General features: G+C 43.0%; 1 protein-coding gene across 2 annotated transcripts in view; it reads right to left on the bottom strand.

Annotated features, from left to right (window-relative positions):
- The window catches only part of LOC126457353 (maestro heat-like repeat-containing protein family member 1), a 247,734-nt gene that overhangs the window by 45,887 nt on the left and 182,219 nt on the right, over positions 1–19,628 (bottom strand). For both annotated transcript variants that reach the window (XM_050093582.1, XM_050093583.1), the window contains exon 28: positions 7,954–8,056. In XM_050093582.1, coding sequence (XP_049949539.1) covers positions 7,954–8,056 — 103 coding nt within the window. The remainder of the gene's footprint in view (positions 1–7,953; positions 8,057–19,628) is intronic.

Here is a 19,628-nt window from a genome sequence, read left to right as displayed (position 1 = left end):
AGTTCAATGGAGGAAGGCAGAGCTCAGAGCGAAGAGACTTCAGATAAACTGCTGCTGTAACACCAAACACAGGTCGCTCTTATGCGAGGCTACTCTCTCTCTCTCTCAGGGAAAAGGATATGGTGATTTGGGTGTTCTGGGTAGCTGTGGATATGTACTGCATGATTTAGCAGTATTTTTTTTCTTTTTTTCCTCTTTTTTGTGCAAAAACAATTGAGGTCATAAGTGCCCATGTCATAAATTTAGAACACTAATAAGAAAAACAAGTTAAAAGCAAATACACGTTAAGCCCAATCAGTGTAAGAAAGAGAGCTAAAAACAAGGACTTCCTCTTGGAAACAGGTCCACTATATGCTGTAGACACAGTGGAAGTCCTGATCAAAAGATTAAATGTCCTTCGCCAAATTGCTATGATGGATGAAATGTAAAATGCAATTTACAGGCTGCACGTCATTCACTCAAACAGCCGATAACTCAGACAGCCCACACACACTCGAACTTGAGCAGTAAAAAAAAAAAGAGCATTCAGTCAGGAAATGGCGATGACAATGAGCACAAAGTGGTGAGAGATCACCACTTAACAAATGGTAATGGCTAAAAAGACAGAGCCCAATACGTAACCTAACTACAATGGTCTCCTCATAGCAAGAGGGCCGAGAGGAGATTGGCCAAGCTGCTTGGAGAGGTTTAATTCCTCAGAGCTTTTTCCCGTGAAGAAAAGACAAGTGGTGTTGCTAAAGTGACGCCACATGCTGACAGGCGGCAACATGGAGATCATCTGAAGGAGTGGAAGAGCTACCAGGCCAAGGTAGGGTGACGGTAGCCTCATTTCCCATCAGACCGACATAACCAGAACCCACATGAACATCACAGTGGCTCCCTGAACAGCGATCAAGTGGAAGATTTTTTGCACATGGTGCACTATGGGATGGGCTGTGTGCAGCACACACAGGCTCTGGAGGGCATTGAGACAAACAGAGTGTATGACACAATTCAAAAGCTTTGTTGCCAGATTTGCTGCATGGTCTGATAGAAGGCAAAGAGCTCTGCTATAAATACTGAGCAGTGTTCCGGAAGCTGATACCAAAAATGGTCAGTGCCAAAGATGATGGCACACTCAACACCATGGTCAGTCTTAGAACCATAAATGTACACAAAGGTATTATTGCTAAGTTGCATGCAAAGGTTGAGAAACTCACAGCGATAGATTGAATCCAGAGAGCTTTCCTTGAGAAGCGATTGAAATCCGACATAAACACAGGCCGCCCCATGAAGTCAAGGTGGTGAAGGCTTCATACCCATCGGGAACATGGCAAGTAGTGTGACATTAAGCTGCCAGAGCAATGGCCAAAAGCGAACTCCGGGAGGTAATAGAGAAGAAGGGCATGCCCCACACTGACAGTCAAGGGAGTTGTAGAGAAAGGGGTCATAGGATGGATGGCCATGCATGGCAGACACACAACATGTGAATCTGCTGAGGAGACCATCACACCGGTATGACAGTAGTAGTTCGGCAGCTTCTGCACAGAGACTCTCAACCAGGCTAGTGTAAAAGGTGCCAGTGGCCAAATGTATTCCACAACGATGGATTGTGTTAAGACTGTGTGAGATGGACGGCTGGGCATATTAATAAACAAAGCACCCATAGTCTAGTTTCAAACGGGCAAGGGATCAGTACAAATGGAGGAGGGTGGTCTGATCCAATCCACAGGATGTACTGCTTAGGACACGTAGGACACTGAGGGATCTGGTACAACATGTGGTCACATCTTAACACTTGAGAGGACCAAGAAAGTTTTCTATGAAGCATGAGTCCCAGAAATTTTGTAGTTTTAGCAAATGGAAGAACAATAGCATAAACATTTAAAGATGGTGGAAGAAACACTTTGCACCACCAGAAAGTTATAGAGACAGTTTTGTCAGTTGAAAAATGAGAGCCACTGTCAATGCTCCAAGAGTAAATATGATCAAGACATCGCTGAAGACGCCACACAAGGAGACAATTCCATGGAGAACTGCAACAGATTGCAAAGTCATTGACAAAAAAGAAGCCAAGTTGTCTGGTGGGAGACAGGTCATAATAGGATTAACTGTTATAGCAAAGAGGATGACACTCAGAGCAGAGCCTTGACGCAACCCGTTCTCCTGGATAAAGCTGTCTGACAAGACTGAACTGACAAGTACCTTGTAAACTCTGTCTTTTAAAAATTCCTGAAGGAAATGAGGCAGGCAGTCTCTGAAGCCTCACATGCATAGGGCACAGAGGATAGCAGGCCTCCAGCACATGTTGTAAGCTTTCTCCAAATCAAAAAACACAGCCAGAGTCTAGTATTTCCACAGAAAACTGTTCATGACATGGGTTGACAAAGAGATGAGATGGTTAACTGCAGAAAGGCACACTCAAATGCCACATTGTGCAGTGGTTAGTAGACAGACTCAAGCCACCAATACCAGCTGACCATAAGTTGTACGTGCTGTCACCCTGCACACACAGTTTGTGAGAGAAACCGGGCAGCAGCAAGAAGGAAGACCTTTGTCCTCATCAGACTTAGGTACGGGTACGACACTGGCTTCACGCCAGCATCTGGGAAATGAGCCATCTGTCCAAATGTGAAGGAGAAAGTATGTGCACACAAGAGAAAGGTGCTGCACCACCTGAATGTGAACACCGTCCAGCCCAGACATGGAAGATCGGGATGAAGTGAGAGCATGGTATAGCTCCCACATAGTAACAGTGCCACTGTAGCATTCATGGTTCTGAGAGGATAAGGCTATCACCTGAGCCTCCTTCACTTGTTTCTGAGGGAGGAAGATGGGGTGACAGTGGCTGGAGCTTGAAATCTCCACAAAATAGCAGCCTAAGATGTTGGAGATAGCAATAGGGTCCACAATGAGATCATCTGCTATGGTCGGGCCAAAAATCAGACAAAGGACCTAGTTCCCAGGGAGCCAATGGAGGTTGCCCCACACGACAGAAGAGGAAGCAAAAATGTTAAAAAAATAGTAAATGAAATCCAGCTACCTTTTTCGTTATCCTAAAGAATGCAACGACATTGCGCATGCAACTGTTTATAATGAATATAGTTTGCCATCATAGGATAATAGTTAAAAATGCGGAGAGCACGTCTCTGGGTGTGAACTGTGTCTTAACATGCCTCAGTCCACCAGGGGACCAGGACATGGCATGGTAAAAGATGAAGTGCGAGGTATGGAACATATTGCAGTGGTAAGGATAATGTTAGTAAGGTACTTAACCTGATTATCACAAGTTGGAAAATGTTTGTTGAATCTCGCCAGGGAAAAGTAATGCCTCCAGTGAGCCTCAGAAAGTTGCCACATGGGTTTACATGTAGATGGAGTAGGAGTCAGCAAGTGGACAGTGCATTGGAAATGCATGCTCGGGTATGTGTCAGAGAGAATGGACCACTCGAGGCGACGAGCAAGCTGGGCAGTGCAGAACAAGAGGTCCAGATGGGCATAGGTGTGCATGGAATCTGAAAAGAACACGGGTGCTCCAGTGTTGAGACAGATGAGATTGAATTACTGAGAATCTCACGAACGAGGGAACCTCTCACGCAGGTTCTTGAAGAGCCCAAAAGGGGACAGTGTGTTTTAAAGTTGCCGAGCAGCAAAAAGAAGCAAGGGAGCTGACCAATAAGCTGGAGTAAGTCTGCTCTGGTGGCTATGGACATCATCCTGAATGAGCAGCATGACACCCCCATGAGATGGAATGCCATCCTCAAAGGGGAAGGTCAAAGTGATGACAGAGACGCAATTTTGTTTCTTGGTGGCAGAAAATAAGTGAACACTGGGATTCCAAGAGCAGCCATTATTTCTCCTTGTTAGATCTAATGCCACAATGTTCCATTAGAGAAGAGTCATAACAGGGAATGGGGAAGAGGGAACAAATAGAGGCTAGTCACCTTGGCGACTGCCGAGTGCCAGGCTTCAAAGACTCGCTGCAGCTGCTACAGGGTGCAGATGCTGGAGGATCTCGTTCCATGAAATCTACAGAGGCATTGGCATTCTCCCTTGCTTGGACTCCAGATTCTAGGGCAGAAAAATTGTAAGCAGTGTGCATCGGTGAAATGGGGTCAGAAGGGTGAAGGTGTCACATCGCAATGAAGAGGATCTCCAAAGCAGGGAAGGAGAAGACTGATTGCCTTTATTCAATTTCTTAGAGCCTTTATGGTTGGCAGATGAAGACTCAAATGGTTGTTCGCTGGAGGGACGTAAAAAGTCTTCATGGGAGTATTCCTTTTGTCCCTTCCGGCCTGCCGGTTGTTTAGCCGATGAATTCGCTGCTGGAGGCAAAGATTTCGTGGCTTGTTGTGCAGCTGTAGGAGAAGATGGTGACACTACCTTGATATTGGGCAATTCTACAACTGCAGTGCTGAACTGGAGGTCACAAGTCTGTGTGGACATGTCGCTTGTGGAGTGAGTTGTAGCAAGAACAGAATAAGTGCTCGATGGTAAAAGGTGGGCAATCACCCTCGTGAGCATCTCTACCACAAGTAACACATTTGGCTGTGTATTGATAGGAAATGGGTATGTAGCTGTAATGCTGACACTGATAGCAATGCATTTAGTATGGAATGTACAGTCAGACTGTGATGACTTCATAACCTGCTTGATCTTTGATGAAAGCACTGCTCAATTAAACATGAGAAAGAGGGTGCATGTGTAGGCATTAAGGTTGCATCCATCTCCCTCATTACCCAATGGACAACAGTGATTTTCCAATTAGAGAGGTAAGTTTGGATTTCTCCTTCAGTCAGACTGTCAAGCAGTCTAGAGTAAATAACACCATGTGAAGAATTTAGTTTTCAATGGGCCTCAACACCAAGAGAATGGCCATGGAGGAGCAAAAGCTGGTAGGCAGTTGTTGGGCTTGAAAAATCACACTTGGTTTCCAGAAGCAAAGTTCCATTATGTAAGCAAGAGCAGGATTTCACAGGGCCTACAATTGCATCAACACCTTCCTGAATAATAAACGGACTAACCGTAGCAAAGGACTCCTCCTTCGGTATATGACCATGAGGAAACGAGCTGCAGCTGCGACAACTTTTGAATCTTTAGCCTCATTCCGTTTATGTTTAGTAGACATAGATTGAGATGGTGATTGGATCACTGCGAAAAAATCCCCCACGATTGTCAGCATCTCAGATGGTGTGCTCCTTGCAACTGTCCCCCTCCCCCTCCCCCTCCCCCTCCCCACCGAGGGGTTCACACACCTTAGATGATTGTTCACACCTCAAGTCACAGCTCCAAAACTCCTGAAAGTGGGAATAATTGGCAACTGGGAAGGTAACAGCTCAGGCAGTCACCCATCCCTGGACCTGGGCTGTGTCAGGTATATGCAAACCCTACCTGTCAACATATAGCTGGGAATTTCACCTGTTACCTGTTACAGGTCAAACACCTGGGCTGGCCTTCAGGAGCACACAGGGAGGAAGAAGAAACAAAGTGAAACCTTAAATCCTGAAGCAGAGGAAGGAGAGGAGATGGAGAATGAAGAAAGACAGATGAGGGAATATTCCAATGCCGGGCTATCAAAACTACAACACGCATTCCTAAAAATACAGGAGGATAGGCATGCAGCACGGAACGGAAAGAGGTGTTGCAAAAGCAGGGACCCCGTAGTAGCCAAGCACGAACTTGTCAAAAATTGGTGAGCCCTCTGGGGGGTTAGTAGTAATTGGTGATGTATGATCTGTGTGCAAAGATCGTGGCCTCTGCCAGGAGGCTGTCCACTAAGCTCAACCAAGAGGTGCCAGCAGCACAGCAGATCCCAATGTAGTGAACCAGTGCCAACAATGTGGAAGGAGCTACTGATCCATATGCCAGATACCTGTAATCCAGTCAAGATAGGCTAGTGCTTTGTAAAGATACAAAAGAGGATGGAATGGTCCACACCCAAGGAGATGTATCTGAGGCAGCAGATGGAGAGAATAGACTTCTAACATGGAATATAATCATTTTTTCAAGTTTATCCCCCGCAGAAATTAGATACAGTGACTTTTTGCAAACAAGGAGTTTGAACTCCTCTATATGAGATGAGAGTCCACTCACATTCCACTGAATTACAGGAGTCATCTTTTAGTGAGTGTTTTCTCTCCTCCTCTCTCTCTGCCATGGTGATGCACTGCAGATGATAGGGGAAAATGCTGTCAGGTCAGGCCATTTTGTTCCTCCACAGGCTTATCTATTTCTATAACATTGCCTTCGCTTTCGTAAAGTGACAATAGCCACCGAACTGATGTTTTTAAAACAATGTTCTTTCAGTTTGGTCACCTCTTGGCTGTTACTACCACTTTATTTCAAGGGGGCATAGTCTGTATGGACAAAGATGATTTTTATTTAGCTTTTTGGGACATAATATTTTTGTTTGGAAGAGCCATTGACCTAGAGCACTATAAAATTTTGAGAGATTTTTTCGTTCTTCAAATACAGCTGTACAATTTGTGTACAATTGTATCTGGCTTTTCTATTCGAGTTGATGTGTAGCTCTTGGTTAAAGGGTTTTGCAAAGGCTGTTGCAAAGAATGTTGTGAATGCTGCAGATGGTATTGTCTTGAACGCTTTCTTTGCCTCAGTGTATGGGATTCTCCTCATCACATTCAGTTCCCCAATTTTTCCTCTATTTGCTATAAAACAGCAATTCGGCTCAACTTGTTATGATCATCTGCACAGTTTATACACTTTGGGGGAGGTATACAAAATTTGCTTTGTATACCTTTGACTCATCTAACACACACAACTTCACCAGTACAACCAAACCTTTTTTTCCCAGACTTTTGGCATTTAGAATGTTTCAGAAGGTTTGGTATAAAAGAGCTAACTTTGAAGCAGATAAAACCATCCATGACAAATCCCTTGCTGACATTAAGTATGCCGTGTATTTCAGTTATTACAGGGTGTCACAAGTATCTAAACCTTTAGGTTACAAAAAATTTTGTGTGATGTTCTTATGTTGACCACTAGCATGAGGTTACAGAATCATTTGACTCCTTCAAAGACCTTAAATTGCTTTCAAATGTCTGCTGAAGCTTCAATGTGAATAGTGAAATTTTCTCAAAGGACACCTGCTCTCTCTCTCAACTACAATAAAGTAACTTTGGCAAATTTGTATTCTTTGAATTTATTTTTTGTTGTTTGGGTGTTACTACTCCCTGTCAGTCCATTCTTTGTGTCAGTATTTTTAGTCTGAGCAGTAGAACCCATTTTGTTCCCACAAAGCAGTAGGGAAATAAATGCTCATCCAAGCAGAGCCCTGCTTTCTTGGGTAAGCCTCATACAACTGGAGTGTGGCAGTTGCCCCACAGGTTGCCCACTGTTTTGCCTTAATAGCCATCCACACCATTGGCATATAGCACACTTTGAGGTCATCTTTTTTGAATAGATATTTGTCTACCATTCTTGCAATCCAAGCAGCTATGCCAGGAGCCCACACACCCCGAGACATATAATGTTCCACTGTCATGCCACACAATGGTTGTTGAAATATGCCCAGAGTTTATGGTAACAGAGCACTGGCAATGTTGGCAATCCCAGAGCATAGGAACCCCAAGACTGTCAGACTCACATGCAACCATTACTGGCTGTGCACATTTCAAATAGAAATTTGTTTCTATTCGTTTCTTACGATGCAATTAATTTTTCTAAGGAATATTTATTTTCACATAAAAACTTGATGTTCAAAATTTTGTAGCACAATGAGCTCTAAAAATTTTCACTCTGCTAATAAACTTTTTCTGTAACAATGACCTAGTCTGGTTTACAGTATAAAGTTTCTTGATTATAGAAATGTATTTGATTTTACCTAACATACTGCTAATGATGGAAAGAGCACCCTGCATTTGTACTAATAATCTATAAAAAATGTTTCTTAATGCAGGACAGTAAAAACACATTTATAGCTTTATTAAGAAATAATGGTGGAGATGTAATTACCTATTAACATTGCTGCATTTCCTCTAATTCTTGGCCAAGAGCTCTTCAGGTAAGACAGAGTGTTCATTATTAGTAATGGCATCAAATCCTTCAAGTCATCAACCTGTAAAGTAAATTAAGTAAGTGACTGAAATAAATGTCGTGTGATTCACTTATAGAATATTGCAATTTAAAACTACTTCTCACAACTGCCTGCATCATATCCTCAAAACTGTAACCTTTGCCATCTAACATCTTGGAAGAGCACTCCATACACCATCTTCAAAAATTATTACATTTACTGACATCCTATCCCTGCCTCTGTTCACCACTACACTTTGACATCAATCCTATCCCCAGCACATGTCCTCATCAATTCCTCATAGAATCCACACCACGTCTTACTGGACTTTTCCATCTTCCACATACCTCAAAATTCCTCCAAATATCCCACAGAACCCAAACAAACTCAGAACACTGTTATCAACATATCCACCAAATCATCAACGCTACAGAAATTTTAGTCCTATCAAAAGGCCTCATATTGTGCCACACATCCGAGCTCAATCTTGCCAAGCTCATCAAAGACCTACTCTTGTTCTCCCAGAGCCCACAGTGGAAACGCTGTTAGCTACCAATGCACCAACCAGTCAACCTAACCCCAACATCGAACCTTGTCTCTTCGAATTCACACCACCATCCAAACATGACCCTTTCCTTCTCCCACCAAACCATTCCCTAGTTCCCTTCCAGGAGTCCCTTATTTTCAGACTGTCCTCACTCTCCTTACCAAGGTACTTTCACAGGAATACAAACTTCTCGACAGAGGAAAGAAAAGCAATATGTAATCACAAACAGACCCTGCGTTAATCATCTTCTGTACATAGAAAGGCTCCACCACTCTTGTGATGAACAGCAGTGATGAACTGACAGAAATAACCTGCCAACAACCTGAAAACTCCACCTACAAGTTTTGCCACAGTGATTCCATGCCAGTAGTTCAACATAACGTCCAACCCCTACACAAATCTGTAGATCCACCCCAAAATTTCTCATGTGGACCAAGTTCTTTCCTCACCCCAATGACCCCCCCCCCCCCCCCCGCCCCCCACACACACACACACCCAATTTTTACTGCTTCTCGAAGTTCATAAACCCAACAATTCTGGACTTCTCATTCTAGCTGGCTACTGTGCTCCCACAGAACAAAAATCTGCTCTTTTTCACCAACATCTCCAACCAATTGCCTACAGTCTAGACTCGCACATTAAACGTATGGATCACTTCTTTCAGTGACTCCAAATCACTTCCATCTCATTACCAACTGGATTTTTAACTGTTGACATCTCCCTGTACAACAACTCCCATGTCCATGGCCTTCCAGCAATTTAACACTAACTCTCCCAATGTACTTGTGACTCCAGACTTCATTCCTTATACATCTAACTAATTATATTCTCACAACTAACTACTACGCCTTTGAGAGGAAGACAGACAAATCTGTAGTACAGCCATCTGCACACACATGGTTCCCTCAAATGCCAATCTGTTTACAGACCACTTAAGGGAAGCCTTCCCAGCCATCCAAAATCGCAAACTACTTGCTTGGTTGAAGTTCACTGATGATATTTTCTTGATATGGACCCAGGGCCATGACACGCCTGCCGTATTGCTCCAAGTCCTCAACAGCTTTTCTGTCATTTGCTTGACTTACTCTTCCTTAGACCAGTGTGCCAGCTTCCTTGACATTTTTTTGACCACCACATCTCCAATGACTCCATTCAAAACTTCTGTTCTTTTCAAGTTCACTAACAATAAAAAGTATCCATATTTTGGATAGCCCCCCACTAGAAGGTGTCCATATAATGTTAACACCAATGCACAGTGCACCTACAGTGATGAAAAAACCATTATCATTTATTTTCAATGTCTTACTAATGCCTTCACAAACTGGTACTATCCCCCAACCACAGTCTGCCCACTCTTCCCATGCAGTGTTCTCACACACCTGCAATCTTTTGACCACACTGAAGAACCACCAGCAAAAGAGCATCCTTCTCATCACCCAGTATCATCCCATGCCACAGTTTCAATTATTTATCACCATGCACATAAATAACGGACATCCTAACCACAATCCTCCCACCCCTCCAAAGTGTTATCCCATCACCCACCTACCGTATTTACTCGAATCTAAGCCGCACCTGAAAAATGAGACTCGAAATCAAGGAAAAAAATTTTTCCGAATCTAAGCCGCACCTGAAATTTGAGACTCGAAATTCAAGGGGAGAGAAAAGTTTTAGGCCGCACCTCCAAATCGAAACAAAGTTGGTTTATTGTAATATGAGACACAATTTAGGTCGAATGAATGACGATACAGCTACAGTAGTTTGGTTCGAGTCGTAAGCTTAGCAGTTAAGCTTTACCAGGTAGCCATTGCTATGCGTCAGGCGCTCCGTCCGTATTTATAAGGGTAGCCTTCCTTTTTCACGGGCTTCGTCTGGTTTGAATTGATTGCTTATTTTTCTTTGATCTGATAAGCACCATTCTCTTTGTTATAGGTGTTTACGTCACTCTAAGCTGAAAATGCATTACTGTACTGTGTCATGCACTGTTTGTCGCATCTTATAATGAGTGTTTACGGCCTGTCGCCACTCGCAGCATGGCTTGCTTTTGTGCACGCTACCGCCGCTTACTCTATATATATACACACACACACACACACACACACACACACACACACACACACACACACACACACACACAGGGTGTTACAAAAAGGTACGGGCAAACTTTCAGGAAACATTCCTCACACACAAAGAAAGAAAATATGTTATGGGGGCATGTGTCCAGAAACCGGAAACGCTTACTTTTCATGTTAGAGCTCATTTTATTACTTCTCTTCAAATCACATTAATCATGGAATGGAAACACACAGCAACAGAAAGTACCTGCGTGACTTCAAACACTTTGTTACAGGAAATGTTCAAAATGTCCTCCGTTAGTGAGGATACATGCATCCACCCTCCGTTGCACGGAATCTCTGATGCGCTGATGCAGCCCTGGAGAATGGGGTATTGTATCACAGCCGTCCACAATACGAGCACGAAGAGTCTCTACATTTGGTACCGGGGTTGCGTAGACAAGAGCTTTCAAATGCCCCCATAAATGAAAGCCAAGAGGGTTGAGGTCAGGAGAGCGTGGAGGCCATGGAATTGGTCCATCTCTACCAATCCCTCGAACACCGAATCTGTTGTTGAGAAGCGTACGAACACTTCGACTGAAATGTGCAGGAGCTCCATCGTGCATGAACCACATGTTGTGTCGTACTTGTAAAGGCACATGTTCTAGCAGCACAGGTAGAGTATCCCGTATGAAATCATGATAACGTGCTCCATTGAGCGTAGGTGGACGAAACTAAAATGAGCTCTAACATGGAAATTAAGCGTTGCCGGACACATGTCCACATAACATCTTTTCTTTATTTGTGTGTGAGGAATGTTTCCTGAAAGTTTGGCCGTACCTCTTTGTAACACCCTGTGTGTGTGTGTGTGTGTGTGTGTGTGTGTGTGTGTGTGTGTGTGTGTGTGTGTGTGTGTGTCTATATATATATACAAAATTCAAGCTTTCGCAACAAACTGTTGCCTCATCACTCATCAGGAAAGAGGGAAGGAGAGGGAAAGACGAAAGGAAGTGGGTTTTAAGGGAGAGGGAAAGGAGTCATTCCAATCCCGGGAGCGGAAAGACTTACCTTAGGGGGAAAAAAGGACAGGTATAAACTCGCACACACACACATATCCATCCACACATATACAGACACAAGCAGACATATTTCTGCAGTTCCTATTAGCAACCATCTCTTCTCACAGGAAGGAAAAGATTCAGAACGTGGAGTTGGCCATATTGACGAACATCCCAAACAGTCTTGCCAGTCGGATTTTCGTAGTACATTGAAATGTTGCTACATTCGAAGATGAACTATACGGAATTTGTATTTACTTCGTTGGATAATGTATGAAAATGCAGTGGCTGAAACTCGGGGCGGAGAAAAAAAGCTCGTCTTCCACTTTTTTTTTTTAATTTATTTACTGACGCAGAGGTTTTGGCGCCAGTATTTATCTTTGTGACTGCAAAGCATGCCTGTGTAGCGCTACATATATTCAACAGCAGGAGTTAGTTGTGGTGGCACCTACCAACATTTTTCAGAGCTTCCGCTTACTTTGCACTCGATTCTAAGCCGCAGGCGGTTTTTTGGATTACAAAAAACCGGAAAAAAGTGCGGCTTAGATTCGAGTAAATACGGTAATTTATGCAATGTCCATGTCCATCCTCATGCTACAACCACTTGCCACAAGGGGCATATGCATGAGAAAAACCCAAGCGCATGACCTGACCAATGCATTCGTCCACTAAATCTTACTCCAGTCCTGTCACATACTTACTCTATCTCACCGGAGGATGGGGCTACCTGCAACTACGAAAGTATCTGTGTCATATACCAGATCTGCTGCAAGTTCTGTACAGAATTCTATGTGGGCGTGACTACCAACTGAGAGCCTACTCGAATGAATGGCCACTGCCAATCTGTAACCAGGAGCAAACTTGACCAGCAAGTGGTAAAACATGGTGCTGAGCACAACGTGCTCAATTTCAATGGCTGCTTCACAACCCAAGACCTCAAGTGCAATCATTCCGTAACCACACCCCTTACTGCAGTCTCCACTTCCTCTGTTCTGCCTCCCCACTCCAATACACTCCTCCACTCATCATCATCATCATCATCATCATCATCATCATTATCATAATCATCATGCCACATTGGCAAGGTTCATTGTAAATTCCTGGTTTTCATAGTACCATGTGATCTTTCACATTTCTCAGTAGTCCTCTTATTTTGATAGGGGGATAAGACACAGATTTGATATTATTCTTCCTGAGAATCCTGCTGATTTTGGCAGAAATAGACCCCACATAGGACAGGTACACCACAGCCTTTGCTTCACCATGCTGTTTTTCTAGATCATGTGGCAAAGTGGCTGGTTGAAGCGCCTTCTCAATATGTTTAGCCTTGTATCCATTTCTGCAGAATACAGATCATAGCTGTTCTATTTCTGCTGCCATCTATCTAGGTATTACAAGGTGTGTGCCCCTTTAGAGCTCCATTCTTCTATACTGAGTGGTGAAAGCTGCTGGCTTGCAGGTATAAACCAGTGTGTAGGTTTGCAATACACTATGTAAACCAATGACCCATTTGCTCTCCTTTTGACAAACACATCCACAAACAGCAACTGGCCATCCATTCCCAGTTTCACGGTGAATTTATTACTTGGGTGTCATGTGTTAAGATGCTCCAGAGACTCATTGATCATCTCCCTACTATTAGGCCAGATCACTAAGGTATCATCCACATAACTGAAGAATCATGTAGATTTATATCTGACCATCTCTAATGGCTTCTCTTCCAATTTTTTAACGAACATATAAGTAGGCAACAACTGGGGAAAGAGAGCTGCCCATGGCTACACCTTCTGTCTGCTCACAATATTGCGCCCGCCCCCCCCCCCCCCCCCCCCCCCCACATATAGAAAATAAGTTGTGGTCAGTGTATGCCTGAACAAACCAACGGAGCACTGTCAAATTTCTCTACAATCAGCCAATGATTCTTTCAATACCACCCAGGTGAACATGTACATCACATCAAAACTGACAATTGTACCACATTCTGTAATATGTAGTTGCTTGAGGCACTGCAAGATGTCCTCTTAGTTGCAAATATGGCGAACACACTTCCTCACATATGGGAACAGTAGTTTCTTCAAGTACCTGAAGTACCTGGCTGCTGAGTATGCTGATGTGCCAATGTTGCCAACTACTGGGTGCAGTGGCATGCCTTTCGAGTTCTTTTGACCACCCATATAACCTAGGTGGTACTGGCACTCTCGATCGTTGTCATGTAATGACCTTGTCAGATATACCTATTTCCTTCAGGAGAGAGACTTGGGTCTTCTTGTCCACTTTGTCTGTACGTTTGCAATCCAAAAGTTTGTATGCAGTGGTCTCAAGATGGTGATGCACTTTCTCATCACAATGCTGCTGTCTTCCAGGGGGCTCTTGAATGCAAGCCTCTCATCACTTAATATTTTTAATTTTGGAGACTTTGTCTTGGTGAGCACCCTGCATGTCTCCCAGTGAATTTCTTCTGCCTCATTTGGTAGAAATGTGTTGGTTATTTCTCCACTGAGCTGATGAAACCAGAAATAGGAATTTCTAGGATTGTTGCAAAAGGTGAGATCTGCACTGAGCACCTTCAAAGTGTTGACATCAGACTGCATCCCAATTAGGTTAATCACAGTGTGAGTGTCTCCCCATCTTGCTGTGTTTCCTTACTCATGAAGTCAAGCTTTGCAGACTCGCACACTGTGCATTCTTAATGATGTACTCCACTGGATACCAAAAGCCAATGTGTACACAGTCCCCACGTACACCTGCTAAGAAGGCAGCCAAGTACAGGTGAAGGTATAAAAGCTACCTGACTATTAAATCTAGCTTGTGATGCATATCTCAACAATTCTCTCTCACAAGTGCCATAATCAATGTTTTATCTTGTTCACCATCTTGATGTTGATGTGATGCTTGATCATGGCAAAAACTGGTCCTAAATCTGTATCTCAAAATCTCAGCAGCAAACTGATAGAACTCAGCTTCCTCCCTTTCTTATGTCAAAGCCTGTCCAGCTTCTTGATAATTCGGCACATGTCATACTCGTAGAGTTCTTTTGGTGTAATTCTTCAGGCTTCCCTAGTGATCTATTGATATTTTGAGGTGTCAGGTACTCTGCCAAATATCAGCTTTGTCCATGCACAATATTTTAACAAGGGGACCCATTATCTTTATCAACTGCAATCTGAGACCACTTGACATTGGGAGCAAGTGGTAGCCAAGCCCCACAGCACACTGTGTGCACTGAAGTCATCCACAAGCAGGAACAGGTCGATGAGAATCCAGACGAATTCTGTCAGTACATCTGCATCCAGTGGCTTATGAGACGAAACATATAACGAACACACTGTGATTTTAACTGGTGTGGGAACTTCCACTCTCCTCACTTAGTTCTGCACTTCTGCGACACCCACATTTTTCCATTTTAACATAATTCCTACGGTCCATCTCCATTACATGGCATCAAGTAATCACACCTTTACATCAGTTGAGGGTGTTGTGTAGCTCAGCCACAACAGCATAGACACATGAGGCCTTTGCATCCCAGAGGCTTAGATTCTTGGTTTGACGAGGCAGTTTCAACTATGAGTGTTCCAGTTCGAAATCATTTAACATTTTTTAAGGAACCAGCAATATTCTCCAGTGCATTGTGAATGTATAAAAGAGAGACCTCAAAGGCTCTCATGATTGCAATGAAAGTGTTATGGCAGACTAGTACCCTGTTACTACAATTCGGAGACTAGTTCTAGTGTGGACTGATCAACCAAGCTCTCTTGTTTGGTTGAGTGTAGGTACTAACAGACAGTACATCCAACACGTCAAGAGTAGATGTGAACTAAGGTCGTTATATAGGGCTCCCACGAGCCACCAGGGGAAACAAATGTCAATTAAGATAGAGCTCTGGGTACTGAAGCAAGCCTTATACAACTAGAGGGTGGATGGTGCTCCAGAGGTTGCCCACTACAGACTGTTTTACGTCAAGAGCATTTCAGCTCATCAATGCACAGTTGACCTTGAGGTCGTGCCTTCCTTCCAGTCCAGAAGGTGAAGTTAAGACCCCCATTCTCCACAACAATGTTCCACTCCACACTTATGTTCGCTGAAGTATGACTAGAGTTTAACGTACAAATAGTCTGGCAGTGTTGGCAGCCCCAGCAGGGAACTCCTGAAGTCGCCATACGCGTACCCAAGCTCTGCTGGTGGAGATGCCTCAGAAAAACGCAGCAATCCTTTCACTAAGTTGTGGGAGACCCTGTTAGTCCCCTCCACCAAGGCCTGTCCAGTTTGGCAGTGAAAATATAGCCTGTATGATCTGTATTCTGCAGAAATGGATACATGACCAAACAGACTCAGAAGGCACTTCAACCAGCCACTCAGCCACATGATCTAGAAGAAGAGCAACATGAAGCAAAGACTGTGGTGTACTGTCCTACGAGGGATCTATTTCTGCCAAAATCAGCAGGATTCTCTGGAAGCATAATGTCAAGTCTGTGTTGTGTACACCTATCAAAATAAGAGGACTACTGAGAAATGTGAAAGATTACCTGGTACTATGAGAACCAGGAATTTACAATATACCTTTCAAATGTGGCATGTCATACAACAAATAAGACCATGGCCATCAGAGGCAAAGGAAATCAGAGGTACGTCAAAGACAAGCAAATAAATCAGCCATTGGTGGGTACTGTTTGTAACTTAATCATTCCATGAACTATGATGAAACAATGGTTCTGGAACAGATCCCCAGATACTGGAGCAGTGTTCTCAGACAGTCTTTAAGAGGTAAATGTGATGGAAAAACTTCATGGATCACAACATTGGGTACCAGCATAGTAGAACCTGGGCTATTGCACTGGAGTTGTTGAAAATGCAACATTGGCACCAGTAGAACTCCACAAAAAGAACAACTTGGACTGTAAACAAGGGGAATGAACTGCAGACAGAGCACCAGGTGCACCAGACCCAAAAAGGAACATTGCAAGACGCTTTTAGCAGAAGCAGACTGCAGTGGAATCACCTAGAACCACAGCAGATAGTTTATCAGCATGTGAGCATGTGCACCAGACCGAAGACAGAAAGCCAGTGTTGGCCTGTCACGCCGGACAGAAGAGAGAACACCTAAGTGGGAGCAGTTGGAGACAGAATGCCTAGAACCAACTGTGGAAGGGGAAGACCATACGAGTCTGTGTTTTTATTTTGAGGCATCTGTCATAGATTATAGTTAAAATTCTGTGTAGATTTTGACAAGGATACCATTGGGCCCTGTAGCCTTATTTTAGTGATTTTTGTTGTTACTCAAGCCCACAGATGCCAATACCTTTGTCAGTCATCTCTGCTGGGGCATGAGACGAGATAGTGTATCTTTACCTTCCTTAGTGAAGGAAAATTTGAAAACTGAATTAAGTATTCCTGCTTTTGCTTCACTACCCTCTATTTCAGTTCCTTTATCATCTATGAGTGCTTGTTCACTAACATTTTTAGCCCTAAAAACATAATGACTGGAATTTGTTTGGATTGTGTGAGAGATCTTTTGGTAAGATTGTAGTAAGGTAGTTTGGTAGTCACTGGAAGCTTCACTTATTGCCCTCTTGACTGCCAAAGATGTTCCATCAGCATATATCAACTTATAATCCTCTGTTAGCAGTAGTCAATGTTTCTTTAGACGTTTCTTTACAGTGATTTTAAATCACAGACAGTTACTTCAAACACCCAGTGTTCTACTAGGTACATATCTATCTAGTATATGGTCAACGATTCTTTTAAACTGCGCCACAGTAGATCTACTGCTCCTGTTTAAAGTTCCTCTTTAAGATGTAACACAACTGTCTCTTTATCTAACTTACCGAAAATGTATATCTTTCTACTTGTTTTATCTATCATTTGTACTTGATCATTGTTGTTAGGGCTGTGTTGTGGTAAATGACATCAGTTTCAATGCAGACATCATCAATGAAGTTAGTTTCATTTGTTGTCATTAGCTCTTACAAATTTTCTTCATAAGTGGGCCCCCAAACTATCTGTTCTAGGTAGTTTTTTGAGAAGGCATGCAGTAATATTTCGCAGTATGTCTTGTGATGCCCATCACTTACAAAACTAGAATTTTTGCAGATGACTGTTGGATGATTAAGGTCTCTTCCAGTGATGACAGTATTTGGACTAATGAAGTGAGGTTCTGCCTCAAGTTTTCTGTTACCTCTGGGGCTGCACCTGAGGGATGATAGAAAGATTCAATTACAAGTTTATGCCCACCCTTGATACTGAGTCTTACAAACATAAACTTGCATGCAGTTCTCATTTCTATCTAACTGGATTCGAGTTTCTAGTTTACTGTGGCAAATGCGCCACTGTCACTTCTGACTCGTCTATCTTTTTGATGTACACATACATGTACCCCAAAATTCTCAATGCTGTCGATTTTGGATGTTAGCCCAATTCCTGTGCCTTTTATTACATGAGCTCGACAGCTTTTTGGGACTGCTTCAAATTCTGTAACTTCATTGTGAATGCTTCAGCAGTTAACCACTAGAGTTTGAATTATTTCACCTGTCGGGGTAATTTTTTAAATATTACCCTAATACTTTACGAGTGTCCTATAGCTGTCATTATCTGGAATGGATTGGCAATCGCTTAAGCTAAAAACTGAGCATACGCACCCACAGATAATCAGCCACATGGGTAGCAGCCTTTGCTCTATAGTGAGCCCTGACTCATTTAGGGTGACCCTACTATTCTCAGCCCCTATGACAAGTCCAAGACGTTACAGCCTTGCTTGTCACAAAACCTTTGAAGTCTTGATTCAAGCCTCCTAATTGACTTAGTACTATTGGGCCCTGATCATTTCTGGAGACAATGCTGCAGATTTTAAGCATCACTGAAATTCTGTGAGCAAGGCTGGTCTTCTCAATTACCTCAGTCAGTTACTGGAATGATCAAAGTATTACCTCAGATCCCACACAAGGAGCATTATTCATTCCAACATGCACCAAAATCAAAATCTACAATTGGTTGCATCTTATTACTTCAATGGCTGCTAAAAGAGCTTCTTCAACACGCTGATTGGGTGTGCCAGACGTAAGTAGAAAGTGCACAAGGTGATCCCACACATCCCATGCTGCCACATACCTAAGAAGTACCATTATCGCAGTACATTTGAACTGTCAACAACTAACAGATCCCTACACTCTTTTGTGTTTGCCTCACCTTGACACAGGACACAGCAGTTTCCTCAAATGATGATGTATGTGTCATTGGCAGAGGTACAGTTTCAGTGGAAGATAGCTGCAGTTCGGGCACAATGTCTTACCTCTTTTTCTTCCATTACCTATATTCTCACCAGTACTTTCCAGCATTACATTAATTTAGAACCAAATTTAAGGTATTTACTGTGTGCTGCTCAACAAAAAATTAAACCAGGTAACTTTATTTTTATTTTGCAGGTTGTGTTCATCCAACAGTGTCACCTGGGCATGAACCATGGATATGTTCCAAGTGCAAAGTACTACTCTTTCTGAAACTTCCAGGCAGATTTAAGCTCTATGCCAGACCGCAAGACTTGTACTTGAGACCTTTGCCTTTTATGGGCAAGTGCTCCATTGACTGAGCTATCCAAGTGCGACTCACAACCTGAGCTCACAGCTTCACATCCATGAATAACTCATTCTTCTACTACTACTACTATACTACTCCTACACTCTCTCTCTCTCTCTCTCTCTCTCTGGGTTTGTTTCTCTGTAAAGAGTCACACAATGAGTAACTTGGATTACATACAGCAAAAGCATCACTAGGACATAAACTTCTACAATGAGATATGAATAAGTCTCTCCACTAAATTTGTCCCACACTTGTTTCTCTTTTATTATTGATTCAACAACTACAGCTGTATGCCCACAGAGGGAATTAGATTACGAAATGAAACACTGAAAGTAGTAGATGAATTCTGCTATTTGAGTAGCAAAATAACTGAGGATAGCCAAAAT

The sequence above is a fragment of the Schistocerca serialis genome, chromosome 2 (genome assembly GCF_023864345.2).
Source record: "Schistocerca serialis cubense isolate TAMUIC-IGC-003099 chromosome 2, iqSchSeri2.2, whole genome shotgun sequence".
Classification (NCBI taxonomy): Eukaryota; Metazoa; Arthropoda; class Insecta; order Orthoptera; family Acrididae; genus Schistocerca; species Schistocerca serialis.
Note: the sequence above shows the minus strand (reverse complement) of the source record. Positions and strands in the feature narration are given on the sequence as shown.